The 27,539-nt window shown below is 40.5% G+C and overlaps 1 protein-coding gene across 2 annotated transcripts; it reads right to left on the minus strand.

Annotated features, from left to right (window-relative positions):
* Window positions 1–23,682: 23,682 nt before the first annotated feature.
* LOC137030505 (DNA damage-inducible transcript 4-like protein) lies at window positions 23,683–26,319 on the minus strand. Of its 2 annotated transcripts, none has more exons than XM_067400853.1 (3): window positions 26,181–26,319; window positions 25,761–25,878; window positions 23,683–24,942 (listed from the first exon to the last, which is right to left on the minus strand). In XM_067400853.1, the coding sequence occupies exons 2-3, from the start codon at window positions 25,846–25,848 to the stop codon at window positions 24,446–24,448; spliced, it is 585 nt and encodes a 194-aa protein (XP_067256954.1). In that variant the 5' UTR covers window positions 25,849–25,878; window positions 26,181–26,319; the 3' UTR covers window positions 23,683–24,445. The 2 variants fall into 2 exon arrangements, with proteins under 2 accessions (XP_067256954.1, XP_067256955.1); XM_067400854.1 differs by lacking the exon at window positions 26,181–26,319 and adding an exon at window positions 26,080–26,179.
* Window positions 26,320–27,539: the final 1,220 nt, after the last annotated feature.

Raw genomic sequence — 27,539 nt, forward strand, 5'->3', positions numbered from 1 at the left:
GACTTGACTTGGCTCATGAAGATCAACTGACTTGACTTGGCGTTGTTGTGGCTGCCATTTTGCGAGTGCTTTCTAGTGCGGCAGCCAGTACTTGAATAGATGAAGTGTTGCATTCCTCTGTGACACCCACAGTAAATGGAGAGCCAACAGTCAAAAATGCATATTCCAAAAAGCAATTGAGTGATGAACGCGGTCCCTCTTGTCTAAGTTTAATCTGAAGAGGTTGGTTAACACCATCACAAAAAAAGTCTATCAGCACACAGTCCGGTAGATCTGAACAGTACGCAATGTCCAAATAATCTTTAATATAATCCTCCAATGATTGTGTACCCTGCTTCAGGCATAACAACAATTGTGCAATGTTCCTACCAGGCCAGGGTTCTCCAGAAAAGCTGCTGGATCCTTGTTTAGGTGAGGTCTTCTGTAATGAGGCGGGAGTGGGACTCAGGGTAGGATCCATATGCAAGCTTTTATTAACAGATGCGTAGTACAGACAGGCAGGGGTCATACAGGAGCAAACAGGAATGGCCGGGAACAGGCAGAATCGTAGTGGTTGAACAGGCAGGGAATCAGGGCAGGCAGATATAATTCACAATCCAGTAACACAATAAACAGTCAAAGGGCAGGCAGCAGAGAATCGTGTGTGAGGATGTGACTAGCTTATATAGTCCAGGTAATGCGTGGCAGCTGGGTGTGGTGATTAGTGTTAGCTGATTGGTGGAGTGACTGAGTGCAGGTGATTGGCAGGGAGGATTAAGGAAAGTGTAGTCTGGGAATGACTGGAACCGTGACAGGATGAGAGGACTGGAGTACAAGACTTTTTTTTTCCTTTTTTTTTTGTACAATGACATTGTTACAAATAACTGAATAACTTTTCAGGCTGAGTTACAGGCCCCTGTGGCCAACTAGGAGTTGGCTGCTAGTGACTTTGAGGTGCGGATACAGGAGTTGGAAACTGTACTCAGAGTTTCCAAAACGAAACAGTCAGCTCTGTACTAAAATTTTGGATCTAGAGGCTTAGTCTCAGAGGCACAATGTTAAGATTGTGGGGATACAAGAGGGCGAGAAGGAGGGTAAACCTTTTGGGATGTAAGGCAAAACCTGCACAAAAAAGAATTAAGTTTATACTGTAGTTCCTGGCCAGGCTGCAAATTCATCAGCATGGAGCAGTGGTGCTGCTCAACGCTGCTGCCTGCCAGCTGTCTGATCTACGCTCGGAGCTTCGTGGAGATTATCCTAAATCCTTCTCTTTATTCCTATTCACATAATATAACTTTCTTATTTTTCACTAGATTACTTAACCTATTGCATAGTATTACTAAACGGAACGATTTATTACTAGCAATCCACCAGCGTAATCACCTAGTGTTAGCCATAGCCTGCTAGCTACCGTCTACTTTCTTTTTTTTCCTCTAAACCAACCTTCCTTGTCGATTCAATGGCGGATTTATCCGATGTATGTTATTCTGATCTGTCCTCGCCAGATCGGGAAGCTGTGGAGACGTTGCTGCCCGGCATTCATCGATCCACCGCGAGGTACAGCGTCCCGCACATCACCCTCGCCCCAGGCACCGGCAAGCGACCGAGACATCCAGCCAGCGAGTCCCGTGTGCGTTGCAGTTTTTCGGACGGCGTTCATCAAACACACAGTCAGTCATGTCCGACGATTATCATGTGTAGTAAATGCAACATGTACAGCTTAGCTCTTTCTGTCAGCAGTGAGACTTACACATGTGATAAATGCAGGGATATTGTCAGGCTGACAGAGAGAATCTCAGAATTAGAGACACGCTTCCAAACTTTAATTGAGGATAGTGAGAATGAAAGGGCCTTAGATACTGCTTTGGATGCGACTAGCCTAGTAAACACTACACATTCGGTTCCGGTTGTAGAAGCCACGCAGCAGGCTAACTGGGTGACTGTGAGGCGGCATAATGGCAAGAACAAACACCACTCTTCCGTTCCGATTAGAACATCAAACAGGTTCTCCCCACTCAGTGACGCACCCACTGAGAATCCTGTTGAAAGTGCCCTAGTAATTGGCGATTCTATTACACGGAACGTGAAAATAGAGACACCAGCCACCATAGTCACATGTTTGCCGGGGGCCAGAGCACCTGACATCAAAGCAAATTTAAAAGTGCTGGCTAATGCTAAACGTAAATATTCTAAAATCATTATCCACGTCGGCACAAATGATGTTCGACTTCGCCAGTCGGAGATCACTAAAATTAACATTAAAGAGGTGTGTGAACTCGCAAATTCAATGTCAGCAAAAGTAATTTGTTCTGGCCCTCTTCCTGTTCGTCGGAGTGATGAGATAGTTAGCAGGTTATCATCACTCAATGGCTGGCTGTCTAAGTGGTGTGCGCAGAATAATATAGGTTTCATAGACAATTGGAAAAGCTTTTGGGGCAGACCTGATCTGTTGAAAAGAGATGGTATTCATCCCTCCCGGGATGGTGCTGCTCTTCTCTCTAGAAATTTGGCAAATAGTCTTAGAGCTGAAACATGACAAACCAGGGCCCAGATCAGGACGCAGACAAACTGGCTAAACCGACCGTCTGCTAGCCGCCTCACGTCACAGAACTCAGATAATTCACAGCACATAGAAACACTTTCACCTAGATATTATCACATAGAGACTGTGTCTGTACCTCGAACTAGTAAATACAAAAAACTTCCAAAACCTTTTAAGGGTAAAAATTTAATTGATGTTCAAAAAATGAAAATCACAGATAAATCAGATAAACAAATGATAAAGCTTGGGTTACTGAATATTAGATCTATTTCTTCAAAAGCACTTATTGTAAATGAAATTATCACAGACAATAAACTAGACTTGCTGTGTTTGACAGAAACCTGGCTAAAACCAGACGATTACATTACTTTAAATGAATCTAGTCCTCAAGGTTATGATTATCGACACAATCCTAGACAGAAAGGCAAAGGGGGAGGTGTTGCTGTAATTTATAGTAATATATTCAGAATCATTCAAAAGAATTTCAAATATAATTCCTTTGAAGTGATGGTGCTTTATGTAACATTATGTAAGTTGACATTTGTGCTGGCTACTGTATACAGGCCACCAGGGCACCATACTGACTTTATCAAAGAATTTGCTGAGTTTCTATCAGAGTTAGTACTGGCTGCGGATAAAGTCCTTGTTGTTGGTGATTTTAATATCCATGTAGATAATAATAAAGACGCATTTGGATTGGCATTTGCAGATATTTTAAACTCTATTGGAGTTAGACAACACGTGTCAGGACCCACTCATTGTCGTAATCATACCCTAGATCTAATACTGTCGCATGGAATAGATATTGATGCTGTTGAAATTCTACAGCAGAGCGATGATATATCAGATCATTATTTAGTCTCGTGTATAATACAATTAGCCAAGGCTACAAAACCACCACCCAGCCATAAATATTGTAGAACAATCACGTCTACCACTAAAGATTGCTTTATAAATAATCTCCCCGAGCAGTTTCATCGCCTTAGTATACCTGACAACTTAGAAGAACTCGATGCTGCAACAGAAACTATTGGCTCTCTCTTTTACAGCACATTAGATGCAGTCGCTCCTTTACGTCTAAAGAAGATTAAGGAAAGTAATCCAACGCCGTGGTATGATGAGCACACTCGGGCTCTAAAACGAGCTGTTAGAAAAGCTGAACGTAGTTGGAAGAAAACAAAACTAGAAGTTTTTCGCCTTTCGTGGAAAGAAAAAATGATTGAGTACAGAACAGCCATAAGAAATGCTAGATCTATTTATTTTTCAAATCTCTTAATAGAAAACAAACATAATCCTAGGTATTTATTTGACACAGTGGCTAAATTAACTAGAAACAGAGATTCAACTGCTGACGTTTCCATAGAGCACAGCAGTAATGACTTTATGAACTTCTTTACTTGCAAGATTGATAATATTAGAGAGAAAATTATAAACATGCAACCGTCTACAGTTTCTCTTCAGACAGTGCACTGTAGTGTCCCTGAGGTAAAACTAGAATCATTCGCCGCTATAGGAGAGGAAGAATTATCTAAACTTATCAAATCATCAAAATCAACGACATGTATGTTAGACCCAATGCCGACTAAACTACTGAAAGAAATGCTTCCAGAGGTCGTAGGTCCACTTCTTGATATAATTAATTCATCATTAACACTAGGACACGTGCCAAAAACCTTTAAGCAGGCTATTATCAAACCTTTTATTAAAAAACCTCAACTAGATCCGAGAGATTTAGTAAATTACAGGCCAATCTCGAATCTACCTTTTCTGTCAAAGATACTAGAAAAGGCAGTTTCAACACAACTGTGTTCCTTTTTAGAAAGAAATGGAATCTGTGAGGATTTCCAGTCAGGATTTAGACCATACCATAGTACTGAGACTGCTCTCGTTAGAGTTACAAACGATCTACTCCTATCATCCGATCGTGGCTGTATTTCTCTATTAGTGTTATTAGATCTCAGTGCTGCTTTTGACACTATCGATCATAACATTCTTTTAAAAAGACTTGAAAACTATATTGGCATTAGTGGAATTGCTTTGGCATGGTTCAAATCATACTTATCTGACCGTTATCATTCTGTGGTAGTTAATGAAGAGATGTCGTATCGATCACAGGTTAAATATGGGGTACCACAAGGCTCAGTATTAGGACCGTTGCTTTTCACTCTGTACATGCTGCCCTTAGGAGAGATAATTAGGAAGCATGGTGTTAGTTTTCACTGCTACGCTGACGATACTCAGCTCTATATTTCCTCGCGCCCTGACGAAACCTACAAATTCACAAAACTAACAGAATGCATAGCTGACATTAAAAACTGGATGACAAGAAATTTCTTATTATTATTAAATTCAGAAAAAACTGATTTCCTAATCTTTGGACCAAAAACTTCCTCACGAAAAAACCTTGAATACTCTCTAAGACTTGACGGGTGCTCCATTAAACCTTCGTCCTCAGTTAGGAACCTGGGTGTGCTCTTTGATACCAATCTTTCATTTGAAAGTCATGTTTCTAGTATCTGTAAAACCGCCTTCTTCCATCTAAAAAATATATCTAAATTACGACATATGCTCTCAATGACAAATGCGGAACAGTTGGTTCATGCATTCATGACCTCAAGACTAGATTATTGTAACGCTCTACTGGGTGGTTGTTCTGCTCGGCTTTTAAACAAACTACAGTTGGTTCAAAATGCGGCAGCTAGAGTTCTTACTAGAACCAGAAAGTATGACCATATTAGCCCAGTTCTGTCAACATTACATTGGCTCCCTATTAAACATCGTATAGATTTTAAAATCTTGCTACTTACTTATAAAGCTCTAAATGGTTTAGCTCCCCAGTACCTAAGTGAGCTCTTAATGCATTATAGTCCTTCACGTTTATTGCGATCTCAGAATTTAGGCCAGTTGATAATACCCAGAATATCAAAATCAACTGAAGGCGGCAGATCCTTTTCCTATTTAGCACCTAAACTCTGGAACAATCTTCCTAGCATTGTTCGGGAAGCAGACACACTCTGTCAGTTTAAATCTAGACTAAAAACACATCTCTTTGCTCTTGCATACACATAACACATTATCAATACATTAACATTTTTCAAATCCGTTAAAGGATTGTTACGCTGCAATAATTAGGTCGGCCGGAACCGAGAACATTTCCTATAACACTAGATATACCTGTACATCAGAATAAGAATGGCATCTACGCTAATATCTGTCTCTCTGCTTATCCTGAGGTTTGCCAGGTGCTGGATCCAGGCCGTATCCAGGTCAGATGGAGAACCTGCGTCTGGACCAGACTACAACGTAGCCCAGGATCCCCGTATCCGCTTACATATATTTATATATAATCGATTTTTAATCTCTATAATAAAAATGTACAATTCAGATTTTGATCTCCATATACATTTACATATATATATCTTCCAAGGGGTTTTTTCCCTCCTAGGACTTTTTTCCCAGTGCTAGCACGCTGGGTTTTTCTCCTAGGGGGTTTTTTCCACCCCTGGAAGTCAGCCGACATTGGCTTAATGTAGCACCATCTTGTATATGTTACATATTACCACGCTTGTTTGTACAGTTTTAACCACTTCCCTTTTTTTCTGTGCTTCTAATATGTAAAGCTGCTTTGAAACAATTACCAATTGTAAAAGCGCTATATAAATAAATTTGACTTGACTTGACTTGACTTATAGTCTTTGATGATCTGGCGGAGGCAGCAGCGCGATTCGTGCGGTGAGAACTCAGGAGAGTTCTTGCATGGGCCCAAAGGTACAAAAGTTGCTCTGGGCTTAATGTGGGCAGTCTGCTAGTGTGGGCTGCTTACAGAGAGCCTGCAGTGAGTCCAAAGCTGTGGGCCTCGCCTGGGCAAGCCCGCACTCGCTGGGCCTGTTTAGGTTTGGTGTGGGCTGGCCCTATCCACTGTGCCCACAAAAACCCAGCTCCGCAGGGGGATGTTTGCAGGTTTAGTACATGCAGGTTAGCTTGTGCTATTGTTAACTAAATGTATAAAACATATATAATGATAAAATTCATAACTTATAAAAGGTATAGTGCCTAATATATTGCCGTGTGTGTATGTACTGCTTATGTCAGTGTACTCAAACTCAATTTCTAGAGAGCCACAGCTGTGCACATTTTTGTTCCAACCCTAATCAAACATACCTGATCCAGCTAATCAAGGTCTTCAGGACTACTAGAAACTTCCAAGCAGGTGTGAGTTGGAGCTGGTAGGAGATAAACTTTGCAGGGCTGTGGCCCTCCAGGAGCTGAGTTTGAGACCACTGGCTTATGTTCAATAAATGTATAAATATTCAGTACCAAATCTTACCACATTAAGTAAATCTTTCAAGATCTCAGCAGAGGAGAATTTAACTCCACAAACAGCTTTACCAGCTTCACTTTTGACTAAATAGATTGACTTAATTTCACCATTAAATAATCTTGTTTCTGTTTGGGACAAAATCAAGAAACAAGATTATTTTTCTTACCCCATTGGCAGATAATTTTGCTTGTTTTAAGCAAAACCTCACTTCATTTTTTTTTTCTTCCAGAAAATAAGAAAAAAAAGATAATGTTATCTAGCAAAAGATAACATTAAAAGATGCTTTGTTATTTAATAAAAAATATATATTAATATATTCATTAAGAAGAAGTGAGTGCGGATCTTTTGTTTTTCATTTGAAAGTATTGCAATTTATTGATTTGTGCGCATTAAACAGGTGAATAATGCTAAAGGCACCACACACTTGACAATGTTGAAGACAAACACAGATTTGTATATTTACAGGGACCCTGATCAGGAGAATCAGATGATGAAGTTGAATCAGATGAAGAACGATGAGGACAGCAAAATAAGAGACTTAAAGGGAGACAAATGCAGAAGATAATGTGGAGCTGGTTAAGTACCAAAAGGTAAGTAGTGTACACATGTGAATGGCCAGTCACTGAAATAAGGTTTTATATATATATATATATATATATATACAGTGGGTACGGAAAGTATTCAAACCCCCTTAAATTTTTCACTCTTTGTTATATTGCAGCCATTTGCTAAAATCATTTAAGTTCATTTATTTTCTTCATTAATGTACACACATTACCCCATATTGACAGAAAAACACAGAATAGGAAAGCCACACACCTGTCTATATAAGACCTTACAGCTCACAGTGAATGTCAGAGCAAATGAGAATCATGAGGTCAAATTAACTGCCTGAAGAGCTCAGAGACAGAATTGTGGCAAGCACAGATCTGGCCAAGGTTACAAAAAAAAAATTCTGCTGCACTTAAGGTTCCTAAGAGCACAGTGGCCTCCATAATCCTTAAATGAAAGACGTTTGGGACGACCAGAACCCTTCCTAGAGCTGGCCGTCCGGCCAAACTGAGCTATCGGGGGAGAAGAGTCTTGGTGAGAGAGGTAAAGACGAACCCAGAGATCACTGTGGCTGAGCTCCAGAGATGCAGTCGGGAGATGGGAGAAAGTCAACCATCACTGCAGCCCTCCACCAGTCGGGGCTTTATGGCAGAGTGGCCCAACGGAAGCCTCTCCTCAGTGCAAGACACATGAAAGCCCGCATGGATTTTGCCAAGATGGTGAGAAATAAGATTCTCTGGTCTGATGAGACCAAGATAAAACTTTTTGGCCTTAATTCTAATCGGTATGTGTGAAGAAAACCAGGCACTGCTCATCACCTGTCCAATACAGTCCCAACAGTGAAGCATGGTGGTGGCAGCGTCATGCTGTGGGGGTGTTTTTCAGCTGCAGGGACAGGACGACTGGTTGCAATCGAGGGAAAGATGAATGCGGCCAAGTACTGGGATATCCTGGACGAAAACCTTCTCCAGAGTGCTCAGGACCTCAGACTGGGCTGAAAGTTTACCTTCCAACAAGACAATGACCCTAAGCACACAGCTAAAATAACGAAGGAGTGGCTTCACAACAACTCCGTGACTGTTCTTGAATGGCCCAGCCAGAGCCCTGACTTAAACCCAATTGAGCATCTCTAGAGAGACCTAAAAATGGCTGTCCACCAACGTTTACCATCCAACCTGACACAAATGGAGAGGATCTGCAAGGAGGAATGGCAGAGGATCCCCAAATCCAGGTGTGAAAAACTTGCTGCATCTTTCCCAAAAATACTCATGGCTGTATTAGATCAAAAGGGTGCTTCTACTAAATACTGAGCAAAGGGACCATGTGATATTTCAGTTTTTCTTTTTTAATAAATCTGCAAAAATGTCAACAATTCTGTGTTTTTCTGTCAATATGGGGTGCTGTGTGTACATGAAAAAAAATGAACTTAAATGATTTTAGCAAATGGCTGCAATATAACAAAGAGTGAAAAATTTAAGGGGGTCTGAATACTTTCCGTACCCACTGTATATATATATATATATATATATATATATATATATATATATATATATATATATATATATATAAAACCTTATTTCAGTGACTGGCCAAATTGTGAATAAAACCAGAATGCAATGATGTGGAAGTTTCAAATGTCAATATTTTATTCAGAATACAACATAGATGACATATCAAATGTTTAAACTGAGAAAATTTATCATTTTAAGGGAAAAATAAGTTGATTTTAAATTTCATGGCATCAACACATCTCAAAAAAGTTGGGACAAGGCCATGTTTACCACTGTGTGGCATCCCCTCTTCTTTTTATAACAGTCTGCAAACGTCTGGGGACTGAGGAGACAAGTTGCTCAAGTTTAGTCCAAGTTTGTCCCATTCTTGTCTAATACAGGCTTCTAGTTGCTCAACTATCTTAGGTCTTTGGCCTCTTTATGATGCACCAAATGTTTTCTATGGGTGAAAGATCTGGACTGCAGGCTGGCCATTTCAATACCCGAATTCTTCTACGCAGCCATGATGTTGTAATTGATGCAGTATGTGGTCTGGCAATGTCATGTTGGAAAATACAAGGTCTTCCCTGAAAGAGACAACATCTGGATGGGAGCACATGTTGTTCTAAAACTTGGATATACCTTTCAGCATTGATGGTGCCTTTCCAGATGTGTAAGCTGCCCATACCACACACACTCATGCAACCCCACACCATCAGAGATGCAGGCTTCTGAACTGAGCACTGATAACAACTTGGGTTGTCCTTGTCCTCTTGAGTCGGGATGACATGGCATCCCAGTTTTCCAAAAAGATCTTCAAATTTTGATTGGTCTGACCACAGAACAGTTTTCCACTTTGCCACAGTCCATTTTAAATGAGCCTTGGCCCAGAGAAAACGTCTGCGCTTCTGGATCATGTTTAGATATGGCTTTTTTTTTGACCTATGGAGTTTTAGCCGGCAACGGCACGGTGGATTGTGTTCACTGACAATGTTTTCTGGAAGTATTCCTGAGCCCATGTTGTGATTTCCATTACATTAGCATTACTGTATGTGATGCAGTGCCATCTAAGGGCCCGAAGATCACGGCATCCAGTATGGTTTTCCAGCCTTGACCCTTACGCACAGAGATTGTTCCAGATTCTCTGAATCTTTGGATGATATTATGCACTGTACATGATGATAACTTCAAACTCTTTGCAATTTTTCTCTGAGAAACTCCTTTCTGATATTGCTCCACTATTTTCACCGCAGCATTGGGGGAATTGGTGATCCTCTGCCCATCTTGACTTCTGAGAGACACTGCCACTCTGAGAGGCTCTTTTTATACATGATCATGTTGCCAATTGGTCCTACAGCTGTTCCTTATATGTACATTTAAACTTCTCTGGCTTCTTATTGCTACCTGTCCCAACTTTTTTGGAATGTGTAGCTCTCATGAAATCCAAAACGAGCCAATATTTGGCATGACATTTCAAAATGTCTCACTTTCAACATTTGATATGTTATCTATATTCTATTGTGAATAAAATATAGGTTTATGAAATTTGTAAATTATTGCATTCCTTTTTTATTCACAATTTGTACAGTGTCCCAACTTTTTTGGAATCGGGTTTGTATATTGTGGCAAGACCGCTGAGGTCTGTGGATGGCCCGGGGGCGGGGCGGGAATAACCAGGTTCCCTATTCAGCTCCACGAGTCCCGCCCAGGGGTTTGAACCCGCTCCTGTTTCTCCACTCTCTCCACGTTACCCGCTTAACCCTCTCTCTGCCAGTGGAGCGGTGGGGAGGTCTGGGCCGGCCTGCTGCCGTCGCGGGGACCTGGAGCATTTTGTAGACAGGTGCCCAGTTATGGAGGTGGGGACAATGGTCCGGGTCCGGGCCCCGGATGTCCCGCAGGCTGCCCCCGGTCAAGCTGGGTGGTACCAAATACCTGTGAGTATCAAGGGGGGTACCCATAGTGTTGAGGTGGCAGTTAACCCGCACCTCCGGCATCCATTAATTTTGGGAACCAATTGGCCGGCGTTTGCAGAATTATTGGGGGCTTTATGTACAGATGCCTCTTGGGAAACACTGGAGGGAAACGCGAGTGTGCAGGCGGGAGAGACTGAACCGGGATCACTGAGTACTGCCTCAGTGGAACAGAGCAAAATCGAGAGACTCATTCTCTCGGAGTGCGATGATTTTCCCCTGGAGCAGTCTCAGGATGAGACGCTGAAACGTACCTTTGAACAGGTCAGTACCATCGATGGTCAGCCTCTCCATCCTGGACAACTGCTTACTTATCCATATTTTGCAATTATAAAAAATTAACCTAAAGAATTAGCGTCTGGACCTATCAGACACAATTATTCATTATATTTAATGAATAATCCAGAAAACTCTCCCTCACAAGTTCTGTGAACCCATCCCCCCAAAACTGCAACCCACAGGCAGAACCAGGGCCCGTTTTTATCAAGGCTCTGAGAATTACTCACAAGAACACTGCTAAGAATTGACTTAAGAGTAAAAAAAATTCTTGGCTCAAAGCTGCGCTTAGTTATCAAGCATCTCAGTCATAATTTAAGTGAAGTGTAGGACTAAATCTTAAGTGTCAGTCTTAGAGATGATTCACGACACTTTGCTGTGCCACAAACTGGATTTTGGATGACGACATAGGCATGGAACAATCATAGATTTCCTTATTTAAGAATATTTTCTGATAAATTCACATTGAATGGTGAAATTCCTAAGAGGAGTTTACATTCAACACACATTTGACAATAAAGAATTTTCAAGAGAATACATTATGATATACACATTGGAAATAAAAGATAAACACATTTTCCACCATGTTTTAATTGCAAATTTTAAACCAGTGGGCTGTTAACTTACCTTTCTATATATAGCCTAGATTTTGTGATATAATCAGTCACCATAGATTCCAAAAGAAAACCGAACTGGCGCGAGGAAGAAGCGTTACTGCTTGCTGAATGGGGCCGTTCACATATCGTCTAAAAATGCGTGGAAAACTTTCTCCTCCATTCTACAAGCGCTTGTGCTCCTGTGGCGTCTGTCGTTGCTGTGCAACCATGAACTGCGCTCTCCACGATGATGAGGAAGTATCAAAGGATTAATTGATTTCAAGCCCTTGCATTAGCTTTACTACTTAAGGCCACTTAAAAATCACAGAGCGGGGTTAGCGCATGCTGAATAGAAAGTTGCCATCTTTCCGCAGAGTCAATAGCTACAGACCTCCAACTTTTTCATTCATAACAATGAATAAAAAACAAATAATATAGTTCTGATGTGCAGCAAAAGATCGTCGAGCTTTACAAAATAGAAAATGGGTCTAAGAAAAAAGCTAACGCATTGAAAATCCCCATTTCCACCATCAGGGAAATAATTAAGAAGTTTCAATCAACTAAAGATGTTACAAATCTGCCTGGAAGAGGACGTGTGTTTAAGTCGTCCTAATGTGCGGTGAGGAGGAAAGTTTGAGTGGCCAAAGACTCTTCAAGGATCACAGCTGGAGAATTGCAGAAATTAGTTGAGTCTTGAGTCTCAGAAAGCCTAAAAAAATATCAAACAGCACCTACATCCCCACTGTCACGGCACACACGAAGACAAACAGGGTAGGTCCAATTGCAGGTATTTATTGGGGTAATCCAAAGTGTAAATCCAGAAACAGGCAAGGGTCAAAATCCATGATAACAGTCCGTACACAAAACAAGAAAAACACAACGAAAACCAAAACAGAGAAACCAGGAACGTTCGTGAAGACACCATCACAAAGGCAGAGACAAACCAGGTATAAATAGACAGACACTAATGAATAAACACAAAACAGCTGTGTGCAATGAGTGGGATAATGAGTCCAGGAGTGAGTATGGGTAATGTAGTCCAAGGGGTGAAAACAAGAGTCCGGAATGGAGTGCCCTCTAGTGGCTGACTAGGGCACTCTCACTAGTGATCATGACATTACCCCTCCTCAAAGGAGCGGCTACCAGACGCTCCACCAGACAACAAAAACAAAAAACACAAAGACTCAGGAGGGAGGTGGACAGGAGGAGGATCAGGGGGAGGGATGGTGGGCCAGGACCAGAGCCCCCAACCGAAGGCCAGGGGGGAGCCGGTGGAACAGACCACGGGGGCTCTAAGAGGGTCGGGGTCCTGGCTGAATGCCAGGGCGGCACTGGAGGAACTGACCAGGCGGGTTCCCTGGGGTCTGGAGTCCTGGCTGGTTGCCAGGGCGGCGCTGGAGGAACTGACCAGGCGGGTTCCAGCGGTTCCAACGGCCGGGGCAGTGGCAGCAGGGCAGGAAGCCTAGAGGACGGCGGCAGGGCAGATAACCTGGACGGCGGTGGCGGCGGCAGGGCTGGCGGCCTGGGCGGCGGCAGGGCTGGCGGCCTGGGCGGCGGCGGCGGCAGCAGGGCTGGCGGCAGGGCTGGCGGCCTGGGCGGCGGCGGCGGCGGCGGCGGGGCTGACCAAGGTTGCTCTGTGGCCGTGTCAGGGAGAGCGGGCAGCTCGGGGACGACCTCCGTGGTCGTATCAGGAAGAGCGGACAGCTCGGTGATGGCAGCAGGCTCGGGCTGCTCAGGCGGCAGGGCAAGGCGCTTCGGTGGCGCCGGCAGGGCAAGGCGCTTCGGTAACCCACGAACAACCAACAAAGTGGTCTCCAGGCCTTGTAGGACGGAGGAAGCCCTTTTCCTCCTTCTCCTCCGCTTATGAGGGTGAGGCGGTGGCTCACCCAAAGTGGACTCACTGGCTGGAGCGGGCTCTGGAGTGGACTCACTGGCTGGAGCGGGCTCTGGAGTGGACCCACTGGCTGGAGCGGACTCACTGGCTGGAGCGGACTCACTGGCTGGAGCGGACTCACTGGCTGGAGCGGGCTCTGGAGTGAACTCACTGGCTGGAGCGGACTCACTAGCTGGAGCAGACTCTGGAGTGGACTCACTGACTGAAGCGGGCTCTGGAGTGGATTCACTGACTGGAGCGGGCTCTGGAGTGGACTCACTGACTGGAGCGGACTCTGGAGCGGACTCACTGACTGGAGTGGACTCACTGACTGGAACGGACTCACTGACTGGAACGGACTCACTGACTGGAACGGACTCTGGAGTGGACTCACTGACTAGAGTGGGCTCTGGAGTGGACTCACTGACTGGAGCGGACTCTGGAGTGGACTCACTGACTGGAGCGGACTCTGGAGTGGACTCACTGACTGGAGTGGACTCACTGACTGGAACGGGCTCTGGAGTGGACTCACTGACTGGAGTGGACTCTGTAGTGGACTCACTGGCTGGAGCGGACTCCGGGAAGGCCTCCAGGCCTTGAGGGATGACGGAAGCCTTCCTCCTCCTCTTCCTCCTCTTACGTGAGTGCAGCACTGAACCTGTGCCCACCTCCTCTGTAGACTCTGGAGCGAACTCACGGGCTAGAGCAGGCTCTGGGGCGGGCTCACGGGCAAGAGCGGCCTCTGGCTGAGCATGAGTTGGCCCACGGTTTCTGCGGGAGAGATAATGGGTAAAACCCCAGAAATCCAGGGTCTGGAGCCCCTCCAACTCACACTGGGGCAGAGGGTCATCAAGGCATACATTAAAAACCCCTTTTAACGCCTCATCATTATACCGCAGCCCTCTTGAAAATGTCCAGAAAAACTGGGCAAAACACCCTATCTCTCTCCCCTCCTGTCGCAGAGCCAGCACCGCCCGAACAAGAGCCATCCGTTCCCTCACCGTGGCTGGAGGAGTGATCCAAATCCCCATCCTGCTGGATCCTAAATTGATGGTGTCTTCTGTCACGGCACACACGAAGACAAACAGGGTAGGTCCAATTGCAGGTATTTATTGGGGTAATCCAAAGCGTAAATCCAGAAACAGGCAAGGGTCAAAATCCATGATAACAGTCCGTACACAAAACAAGAAAAACACAACGAAAACCAAAACAGAGAAACCAGGAACGTTCGTGAAGACACCATCACAAAGGCAGAGACAAACCAGGTATAAATAGACAGACACTAATGAATAAACACAAAACAGCTGTGTGCAATGAGTGGGATAATGAGTCCAGGAGTGAGTATGGGTAATGTAGTCCAAGGGGTGAAAACAAGAGTCCGGAATGGAGTGCCCTCTAGTGGCTGACTAGGGCACTCTCACTAGTGATCATGACACCCACAAGTTGTTCGAGAGGGTTTTAAGAAAAATCCTCTGCTCTCATCCAGAAACAATCTCCAGCATAATCAGTTGTCAGACAAGACTGGAACTTCAAATTGGACCGGCTTCTGTGGTAAGACGAAACTAAAAAAACTGCTTTTTGGCAGCAAACCCACCAGATGGGTTTGGTGCACACATGGATAAAAAGTAACCCATGCCCACCGTTAAATATGCTGGATCTTTAATGCTGTGAGCCTATTTTTCTGCTGGAGGTCCTGGACATCTTGTTCAGATACATGGCATCATGGATTCTATCAAATACTAACAGATAAAAAATCAAAACCTGACCACTTCTGCTAGAAATCCAATAATGGGCAGTGGTTGGATCGTCCATCAGGACAATGATCCAAAACAAACATCAAAACCAACACAAAAATGTGTGACTGAGCACAAAATGACGCTTCTGCCAGGGCCGTCCCAGTTCCCTGAACTGAAACCTAAAGAAAATGAGTGGAGTGAACTGAAGAGAAGAAGCACCAACAAGATTCTGTATGGAGGAATGGTCTCTGATCTCTCCTCAGGTGTTCTCCAAACTCATCAGGCATTATAGAAGAAGACTCAGAGCTGTTATCTTGGGAAAAGGACATTGCAATAAAATTGGGTGCCAATAATTGTGGCCAACATGAACTAGAGAAAAACATTTATTTCATAATGAGCTTTTCCACCAATTTTCAATTGTTTTACTTAAATGAAAGGTTAGAATTTTGTGAATTTTTTTAATGAAAGATCAAAAAGATAAACAATGCAGATTTATTTTCACAGCCGGCTTTGCTCATATTTACTAAGGGTGCCAATATTTGTGGAGGACACTGTATATGTATATATATATATATATATATATATATATATATATATATATATATATATATATATATATATATATATATTGCTTAGCTTTGCTATTAAACAAGAGCATAGAAAAAAGAACGGACTGCAACAGTTCAACAGTACAGCTGATATTGTGGAATGGCCAGTATGCCTCACTGGTTAGGTGCAATTAGGACATGAACACACAGGATGAATTCAACCAGACTTTGAGGCTAGATTTAGTGCCAGCAAGGATTAACTAATTCCAGACAAAATCTCTGGGGGTAGTATGTAGTACAGGATAGTATTATGCTAAGAAAGCTTCTAGAGAAAACAGTACAGCAAAATTTGAACTAATGCATACCTAAAAATTCAAGAAAGAAGCTTTCCAGAATTGCATATAGTTTCTGTGAAAAACAGTGGAAATTCCTTAAACATGATGTGGAGTTAGGCTTTTGTTCAATGCTACTTTTCTAGCTGTTGGCCTGCAACTCATATCTATGAATAAACTGCAGCTGAAACTGGAGAAAGCTTTGTTGTCTTCCAACATTATTTCATCACTCTGTGACAACTGTGGTTTGATATTTTTGGACAATCAGCTGTTCATCAGGGTGATGATGTATGCAGGAGTGACTCTTACAAACACACCTGATAGGTCAAACAGAAAGTGCCCACTCCAACACTGCCAGGAAAATATGGCCATAGCCAAGTATTTTCATTCCGGATAGGACAGTGTATGAGAACCATGTAACCTGAAGGTCAAATGAGGTAACTGACAGATGTTTGGAAACTCAAAGAATGTGTTCATCATGCTTTTGGCTATACTGCACATGTATTTATTATTTGTTTATAAATGTTAAAAGCATTAGTACAGAACACTTGTTTGTAAATGTGTCTAGTCTAACATTTATCATTTGAACGTAAATATTATGCTGTTAGCATATGGGAATTTTTTTTGTGTGTGTTTTAGCATATTTTGTTATTTAATAGAACACATTCTTTTCTGTAACTAATTTCAATTATACACTTTTAGAATTTCTCTTCAAAATGTCTAGGGTCTTACATGATCAATATAATCTGGTGTTCAGTGTTTATAAAATATTTACACAGAAAATAAATCTACATAAAATCATGTCAGATCTTTTTCTACCTTTGATGTAATATTGAAACCCATAAAACATCAAACAAACAAAAACTTTTAATAGAGAGAGAGAGAGAGAGAGAGACTTAACCTGGTTGCATAAATGTGCACACTCTTTTATAATAGGGCACATTACTCTGTAATGAACTAATCACCAATCTCTTCAGCTGGGAATAGGGCAGACACCAAATACCAAACAATTTTGTCACAAAACTTGCAGGTCTTCATAAAAAAGAAAAAGAAAGATGAAGAAGAATTTTATATTTCACACTTGTGCAACTAGGAAGTCTTTTATTTTTCTACTTTTTTATTTATTTTGTCCTAAAAAAGCAGGGATGTGCAGAGAGTTCCTCAATTCCTCACATCCGATTGTTAAACAATGCAATTCAACTGTAAAATGAGACAAACCACAGATCCAGATCTCTCCACAAATGCAAATTCTTCTGTCCATTTGGACTGTAAAGAACGATACTATTCTTTTCTGTTAACCTTTGTTAAAAACTTCACAATGTCCATTTGATCTTGTTGTGCCACATAACGATTTATTGGTCTAGTGACAAGATTGGAAGAGGAAAGACTTTTTGTGAAATCTGTTGGCCAAGGTCAACAAGGCCAGGCCAATACTAAGGAAGTTGGCAGAATGCACGGAAAGAGCAAGGGCAATGGCAAACAAGAGGCCCCAAGCCTTAAGAGTCAGCCTGTCTAATTTGTGAGAGTAGGAGAGTTAGTACAGAAAGGTTTAGCACAAGGTATCAATCCTGGCCAGTGGCTGGGACTGGTCATTTTGAGCAGACCTGGGCCCTCATTTATCAACAGTGCATAGAAAAGGTTCTATATTTTGTCCTACGAATGAAATTTAGAATGTGCCTAAGTACAAGAAAATCCATATTTATCAAACATACGCACACAGTTCTTACGCACATGAGTAAGCAATCATTGTTGATAAATCCCACATGTGCGTAAGTACCATGCTCGTTCACGGTCATTAGCATTCGGAAACACCTCCAATAAACCATATATGGTGACAACAATTCCCTTTAAAATCACATGATTGTGTTTTTTTCCTCACCGCAATAATGGCAAAGAGAGCACTCTATGCTCTCGCCAAGCAGATCAGCACAATCTTGAAAAATGCGCTCTCTGTGGAGCGCATTGTTTGCCAAGTCTTCCAATAACGCAAAATAGCGCTGAGACAAACATTTTTCACAGCTGTCTTTTTTAGGGTTTGACAACAATTACGCATCGTGTTTAAAACTAGACAAATGATAAATTGAGTGTTTTATAATTAAAGGAAACACAGGACATATATGGACTGCTTAAAGGAACACTCCACTTTTTTGAAAATAGGCTAATTTTCCAACTCCCCTAGAGTTAAACAGTTGAGTTTTACCGTTTTCGAATCCATTCAGCCAATCTCCGGTTCTGGCGGTACCACTTTTAGCATAGCTTAGCATAGTTCATTGAATCTGATTAGACCGTTAGCACCGCGCTTAAAAATGACCAAAGAGTTTTTATAATTTTCCTATTTAAAACTTGACTCTTCTGTAGTTAAATCGTGTACTAAGACCGACAGAAAATAAAAAGTTGTGATTTTCTAGGCTGATATGGCTAGGAACTATACTCTCATTCAGGCGTAATAATCAAGGAACTTTGCTGCCGTATCATGGCTGCAGCAGTGCAATGATATTACGCAGCGTCTCTCACAAACGTCTCCATGGTTGCAAGGCACGTTCCCTGTGCAAGCAGGGGCTCACGGGCGCTGCGTAATATCATTGCACTGCTGCAGCCATGGAACGGCAGCAAAGTTCCTTGATTATTACGCCTGAATGAGAGTATAGTTCCTAGCCATATCAGCCTAGAAAATCGCAACTTTTCATTTTCTGTCGGTCTTAGTACACGATTTAACTACAGGAGAGTCAAGTTTTAAATAGGAAAAATATCAAAACTCTTTGGTCATTTTTAAGCGCGATGCTAACGGTCTAATCAGATTCAATGAACTATGCTAAGCTATGTTAAAAGTGGTACCGCCAGAACCGGAGATCGGCTGAATGGATTCGAAAACGGTAAAACTCAACTGTTTAACTCTAGGGGAGTTGGAAAATGAGCCTATTTTCAAAAAAAGTGGAGTGTTCCTTTAAATGTTTTTATGCGTAGTGTCGCTATTCTACCACTAGATTCTCTGCATAAACATGCTCAGAGGTGTGCTTATATTTACAGACATTTCTACGTATAAGTACAAGTTGGTGAATCCCACACTTTGCGTGAAACTGTTCTTACGCACTCATTACGCACAAATCTGTCTGTACACACCGTTGATAAATGAGGGCCCGGGACAGGTGGCTACAGTTCCCGCTTCTATTGCGCAAACCACATTGAGACCGTACCTTGTTTTGTGGTGTGAGACGAGTAAGCAGGTGGTGCTAGTTGAACTGACTGTGCTGGGAGCGCAGGGAGTGGCAGGGAGACGTACCTGTCTGCTGCTGCCCCACCACCCTGAGATGTTCTGGGACTAAAGGGGCGAAACATCGGTGAAGGGTGGCTCCCAGCTGATGACCCTGTGGCTGATAATTTGGCACAGACAGAGGTTCGTCAGGCAGTAATGCCCAGCCGGTTTTTACCATCAACCTGTTTCTAATCATACTGACAGTCCTGCAGTCCTCAAAGTGAGGTCATTGGCTAAATATTTTAAACTCTTACATGTATAATTTTCTTTACATTGTTTGACTGTGCATTCATAGAGTATTTATATCCATGGTAAGAGGAGCTGTGTTATAATGATGGTAATTTATGACATTTAACATAAAAGATAATACACCGTGGGAAGTTTCTGCTTATTACCACGGAGGTCATATTTTGAGGTGAGTTCAAGGAATGTTGATTTGATAAAGATAGATGCATTAAGCATTTTTTTTTTTTCTATTTCATTACTACAATAGCACATTGCGTAACTGAGGCTTTATGTATTTTAACAGTAGGCCTACACAAAATACAAACAAAATTGTACATTTAAAATTAAAACTTTAAAGCTTACCAAATTGAGTACAAATTTTTCAAGCATTAAAGCAGAACTAAGTAACTTTTTTACCCTCATAAATATTTTTCTAAGTCCTTATTATGGTTAATTGACTTGTAGTGATGTGTTTGAGGTGAGCACTAACCCCTCTGGCACGTCTACGCCAGAAAACAGCACTTGCAAGTTGAGCTGCGCCGACCCGACACGATCTCGCCTCATGTTCACGTTCACGTGAGAGTGACAAAATGCTTTACAGTAATTCAAAAACAATGTATATATTATGACTTTATAAGAAAATTTCGAAAATTTCCAACCTCCATCGAGATTTCTTGTACTGTATTTGCTGGTGAGCGTTGTAGTCGTTGTAGTCCAGAGCTGCGCTTGGAGTATTTAGGACAGTGTGATTCAACCTGTAGGGGGAGCTTCGCAAATCTTACTGAGTTACGCTTTAATATTTCAATTAATTTATTTATTTAGTAAGTATTAGTTTTATGTGTTTTAAATGCCCTAACAACCACTCAGAGACATTTAGCAGTTACTAATACTAACATTTGATTTGAGGTTTACATATCATATTATGCCTGCAGGCTGTATGATTTACCAACCAAAAATCAAAATTTTATTGTAATTGGTACAAAATAGCTTCTAAATAAGATTATCAGAGTATCAGAATGTGTTGCACTGTGAACAGATGATGAGAATAGCACATGGGTACTGGGACACCATGGCCATATTGGAGGAACATAAATTTCAGGGGTCAATGTTTGTGGGATATTTAGTTTCATGGGTTTTATTCACAAGTCACAAGTGGTAACATAAGCTAAGAGATGCCCAGAACTGAATGACTTGTGCCTATACTGGGTCAATCAATGTCAAATTAACCACATTTTAGAAACTTTTCTGGCTAAAATTTCTGATTTTGTTAATATATTTAAGCAGCATTTTATTTTTACATAGAGATTGGTAGAATTATTAGTAAATATAGTTGACTTTAGCAATTCTTGTTACATTATATGCCAATGGTGACAGTTAGAATTTGGGAAAATTCACTTTTCACAATTTCCCCCCAAAGTTTGTTGAATTTTATCCAATTTTATTGGTTGAAAACGAAATGTAGCATATACAGCTAATACATATTCCCCTGGTTTCACAAACACGGCTTAAGCTAGTCACAGACTAAAATGCATGTTTAAGCTGTTTTTAACTGAATGCAACTTGCACTACATATCTTAAAATCTGTCAATGCCATTGCTTTGTCTCAAGATGCACACCAGTAATGTGTACGTTTATAAAAGCTACTTAATATTCTAATTGAACTAAGGCCTAATCCTGGTTTAGGCTAAGCCCTGTCTGTGAAACAGGGCCATTGTGTTTTAAGAGTTTAAACTAGTTATTTCACTCTATCAAAACAATTGCATAACATACAGTAACTGTCCGAGTTCCAAAAATGATAACATTAGGACAAAATAAACACACAGATTTAAAAAGGTATGAAGGCCACACATATTATAGAAATAAATGATAAAAATTAAAAGGGCTGTAAGATAAAGTTTTGAGCTGCAAATGATTTCTTTGCATTCATTTGAAATTGTCCTATGACATACGACTCATCTTAAACATCTTTAAATATTTAATATGAGTCCTCACACATACAACATATATTATGATCACATAGTAAACATTTTTACAGAGGGTTTTTTAGACTTCTCTTTAACAGTAAGAGGAAGTTTTGTTCTTTTTGGAAAGTCAGTTGCTCAGTTGAAAATTCGAGATAAACATTTCTGTAAAAACCACATAATAGATATATTTATGATTTGGAGGGGGGAGAGTGTTAAAGGTGTGTGTGTGTGTGTGAGAGAGAGAGAGAGAGAGAGAGAGAGAGAGAGAGAAGCAGCTTCCTTATTCCTTTTTGTGCCGTGTGGTTCTGCTGAATTAGCACCTAACATCACTTGCAGCTTCCAACAAACACAAGCCTTGTGTACAGGTTTGACTATGCTAACATAGTGAAATATCATGACAACCTTGTGTGAACATTTCTAGGATTATGTTTACAGGTGTTTGGGATAGGACATCTCATTAACCTAAAAATAATGGAAGTCTATGAGATGTCTTCACTAACATTGTGAAACAACCCTTTCACAGACAGTGTTTAGATTAAGCCAGGATTAGCCATCTAGTTCAATTATAGGACATTTAAAGAGCTTTTGTAAATGTGCCTTAGAAAAAAAACATTATGTGTGCATCTTTAAACAAAACAATGGCACTGATATATTTTAAGACATGTCAGTGCAAGTTGCATTCAGTTCAAACAGCTCAAACATTTAGTCTGGGACTATGCTTAAGCCTTGTCTGTGAAACCAGGGGTGTCTTTAGAAGAGACTTTTCATAAACTCAAGTTCTCTTCACTCACATCTGAGGTCAACAGGTCACCCTCAGAAATTATTTACTGTCAGAGCCGATGACCTTTAACTAGAGAAGCAACTAGAGAAGGCAACAAAATATGGCGCTTAAAGCCTCAACCATGTTATTTCAAATTGTGTGTGTAGAAACTTGGACAGCAAACAACAGAAAAGCATTAATGTGTTTGAGGGCCTCTGGATCTCAGCTGGTTTTACATTCATGCAGTCCTGCACTGAATATACATGTAGCCTGTCTAACAGTTAATAAAAATTAATGAGGAAGTCTTTGTTGCTTTTCCTTATAAAACATCTTCCATGCCAGCTCCCACAAAATATATTACATAACTGATTGGTTGTCATATTTCTTGGAAGCCTTTTTACGGGTTACAATTCTTTCTGGCCAAGACCGTTTAAACAGCCAGTCATATGACTAACCAGAGAATCGCTGAGCCTGGGAATTCACAGCACACAGCTCTGCTCAAATGCGTTCTGAGACTTAACTCATTTGTTGTATGACTATGAGAAAGTTCCTGCCAACTCACAGTTATTTACTTAGTTACTTAAACATTTCACGTCAAACAAAGTAACAGATTAACAATTAGGATCTCGGTCCCTCTGTAGCATACCAATTCTGCAACTATTAGGGTTCAAGTATAATAAAAAAATAAAAAGTAAAAAAAAAAAAATTACCTCATTTTCAATGTTTTTCTTACAGTGGCTGCATTTTTTTTTATGTTAGTTAAAACGAGTCATTTACAAATATCTCAGGTTGTCAATAGTTCAAAGATGCAGGGTAAGAAATTAAAGGACTTTCTATTTACACCAACATGCAGGAAATTTATTTAACAGTAGAGGTGAAATATAACAAGTGCTGAAGATATTTCCTGCACGTTAATATGCATATGCTCGCTTGTTTTGTGACCTCTTATTTTTAGGCAGCTTTCAGGATGCCAAAAAACCCTAAAAGGGCAACTTTTAGCACTTTAAATTAAACTGGGCTTTGGGCCAAGTGAAGTTTGTCTGCGGGTAAGACCAGTTGTGTTCAGTGACATCTTAAGTGATAAGATACAAAAAAAAAAAAAAAAAAAAAAAAAAAAATTATCTGGAAGGTTTAACACATGCAAGACATTAGTCAACTATTTTAGATATTTAAAAATGAGAAAAACATTTTCTACAAAAAGAAAAAAAAAAGGACCTGCAACATTTTTAGAAAATATAGTTTATTGTCAAAATAGACAAGGCTCTCAACTTCTTATAAAAGGAACTTTATAAAGAAAAATGTTCAGTTGCTGTACCAGCAGTTCAAGCAAAATATAGAAGTGTATTCAGTTGGGTAGATAAGTTAAACAAAGCTCAAGTGTAGAAGGATAAAGACAAGAACATTTGTGCAGTGAACATTACCAGGTGAACACTCACAGGGGTGTAAAAAAAAAAAAAAAAAAACAAATCATACAGTATCCAGTCTTTTTTTAAAAACCGTGACAAGTTGGAAATCTTGACATTTATATTTGAAAGACTTCGAACAGCATGTTCATGAAGCTGTTCACGTCTGTACGCAATACATTCAGAAATACTGTATGGCCCCCTTTAGTGTGATGCTTTCCTGTACTTAATTTACAACTTCAACAGTCAAATAACTCAACTTCAAAAACATCTAATAATGAATTTGTGTGAAATATAAGGAGGAAACACTTTGTGTACTGTTCATTTGAGCATAATTATGACCATTTCGGATAAGGGCTGGCACAAGTTCAAGGCCACTATTAAAAACTATCCTCAATGCTTACAAAAACTACAGCAAATACCCATCAGCAATCAACTCTCCATTTTGTTCCAATTTCATTTTGTGCCAAAAAACAAAAAATAATAATTCTATTATTGATTAAAAAAAAAAAATATTACAAAAACATGAGTTTGCTTCTCCAGCAGACTCTTACATTCATGAGAAAGTGAGTGCATTCAAATGTACCCTTAAACTTCAGCCCTTCCCACCACCTTCATCTCCATCTCAGCACTCCTCAACTATAGTTCCAGCTGCAGAGTACAGTTTTTTCTTAATGAGCCTAAACCCAGGGCGGAGCTTAAGTGCACTGCGGGTGCCAGGTGGGAAACACGTACCAATGCGCAAAAAATCCCGCAGGCTCGGCCAGCCACCGCCATCCTGTTTGAAAACCAATGTCAATTCAAAAGTTGGCACCACACTTGAGTCGCAAGCGAGTCTCTCGAGTCTCTCACAGCGGTGCTGCTGCTCTTCCAGCTCGAGATGCACATCCAGCACACAGCCCCGCAACCCACACGGCTCCCCTGCTGCCAGCCTGAGCATATCCCGTGCCACCCGCCGGGTGAGAGTCTCTGGCACCAGCAAATGGGCACATTGCAGCTTGCTGGCTTTGGCCCTCGACAGACAGCCCTCAAGCAGCCGGGCGAGCTGCTGACATGTCTGTTCCTCACACACTTCTGCACCCAGGTAAGGCTCTGCCAAACACCGTTCCCAAAAGTCCATTTCTGAAGAGAGAGAAGAGAGGTGAGATTAGACTGAGGGATGCATGATATACCAGATTATTCATTTACTGGTTTTGATCAACATGAATATTTGGTATTTAATCGTGGATTCTTGGTTCCATCTATTTTCAGATCATATTTACCAACATCTAGCACCAACTTAAAGAGAAAGTGATTACAACCAAGATTATACCCCCTAAAGAGCACTTTTTTTTAAAAAGCATTTAACACTCCTCTATAGACTAATAGAAGACCAACCTCATCCCACATTTCAAAGGCTTTATTTAAATAGATATCAATATTTTATATTGTTCATTATAATATTGGCTCCTAAATTAATTTATCACAATTTGACAGTGCCAAACTATTGTTTTTTTTTGTTTGACGATATTAACTTTTGTGCCAGTTATCAGTAGTGGTCATAAATTGATCAATTTTAGTGCACCTTTAAATTCGAGCTCAAAAATCTCTGAAAACATCAAGTGGTACGGGACAATGGTTTTATTAATAAATGCATTTAATAATTAAAATCGTCTATGGTGGTAGTAAGTAATTATCCTGCTATTTATCTAATTTCCAATAACTAATTTACGCAGTAACAATTGAGAAAATACTGCTGTAACCTAAAGTCGTGTTCACAAAGAAGATGATCTGGGTTACAGAATGACTTCATCGGTGTTGACATCACTGCTGCAGCTCTGCACCAATAGCGCAGTAAACAAGCCCAGCACTCAAGTCCACTGGTATTGTTTGAGAACCACATTAGCCTCCACAAATCACACATACTGAACATTATACATGAAAATAATCTTATATCTTACCATAATTGATGCAAGTCTGGTCATATCCTCTATCAGCAAATTCAGAGAGGCATTCCGAGTTTCTGTTTAGTGTGCTTGTTGCAACCATTGTGAAAATCCTTTGAGTTTATATAAAGTGCTGAAAGAGAAAGACTCGGCATTAAATGCTGCATGTATATGCACACAACAGTAAGAACGATGCAAAACGTATTCCGTATAAGCAAACGTATTAAAGCTCACTTTTCATTGTCTCGTTGATTAAAGCGTACACAGGTCGAGATGTACAACAAAAACACATACATATAATATTGCATAGGTGCAATCTCTAGCAAATGCAAACCTTTTTTTTATTTAGTTGTAGTCATTCAAACAGATGCTTAACCAGAGGTACATCACTAACCATGGACATAAAAAACGTAACGGTAAATATACGATACTTACCCTTGTAAAACGAATATAATTTAAAAATAAATTATTCACACAAAATTTTCTTTCAATAGCACAAAGACCCACACACACACACCACCCTCAACATTCACGCTTACACACAAATGAGAAGAAGCCGCTAGCTCAAGCAGTATTTATAGCTTTTCTATACCCACGTGCTTAGCAAACATCGCCGACCAATCAGCGCACGTTTTACATTCTAGAACTTACTAAATTCTACCAGGCAACCAGTTCGCGCTGTAGGCTCGTGAGATCCACGACTGTTTGTTTCGAGGACTCTGATTTGCTGAATGTACCGGCGCTTCACCCAATTGCTAAATGGCGTTAATTGTTGAGACCCTTTCTTTCTTTCTTTCTTTCTTTCTTTCTTTCTTTCTTTCTTTCTTTCTTTCTTTCTTTCTTTCTTTCTTTCTTTCTTTCTTTCTTTCTTTCTTTCAAAAATGTATTTATTTTGAAATTTACCAAACAGTAGGCTGTGTGTTGCTAACGTTACCTGTTATTAGTAACACACCCTTTGACAGCCGTTTGGGACAAGGAAATGAATGCCATACATATGATGCTCACAGGATTTAGTTATAATTCTGAAATATAAGATTTGGAAAACTATTGAAAACAAATTAACAAAATCCCATCATATTTGGCTATAGACCGCCCCTTACAACAAAATATGTCAATGAACTCCAGTTGCAGTCAGCACTGCTAAAATTAGTGCATTGTGTAAATACCTTTGGATACTGAGGAAGTGTGATTTACAGGTATGTAAAAGTTTATATATATATATATATATATATATATATATATATATATATATATATATATATATATATATATATATATATATAATTTTTTTTTGAAAAAAAAAGCAACAATAGACACAGTTACAGTAAAGAGCTCTGTAGCACACAGTCTACACATTACAATACAGTTAAATACTATGTGAAGGAAAGAAAAAAAAAAGAAAGAAAATAAGCAGCAGCTCTTTGTGAATGCAATGTCTGTTAAATGATTTAAAAAAAAAACATTATCCAGGAAACATGCAAAACATGGTGGAAAAGTAAATAAAATGTATTGGTCAAAAAGAGTGGTATCCCTTCATGTGGAAAAGAGAGGTGGATTGTACATGTGCACAAGTGAGCTGGAAACAGTTTATTTGGCTCCATGCATTGGATACATTTTACCCAGCTTATTGATTCCCAGTTATTTTGACATTGATTTAAAAATTGTTTTTATTCATTTTTTTAATGCAATTTTATATGTTCAGTGTGTCCTTTAAGATATAGATTAAAATCGGTATGATTACTTGAGATTATGGCCTTCTTGGCAAGCTGTTGTTGTGCATGCCTGCCTACATGT

The sequence above is a fragment of the Chanodichthys erythropterus genome, chromosome 11, assembly GCF_024489055.1.
Source record: "Chanodichthys erythropterus isolate Z2021 chromosome 11, ASM2448905v1, whole genome shotgun sequence".
Lineage (NCBI taxonomy): Eukaryota > Metazoa > Chordata > Actinopteri > Cypriniformes > Xenocyprididae > Chanodichthys > Chanodichthys erythropterus.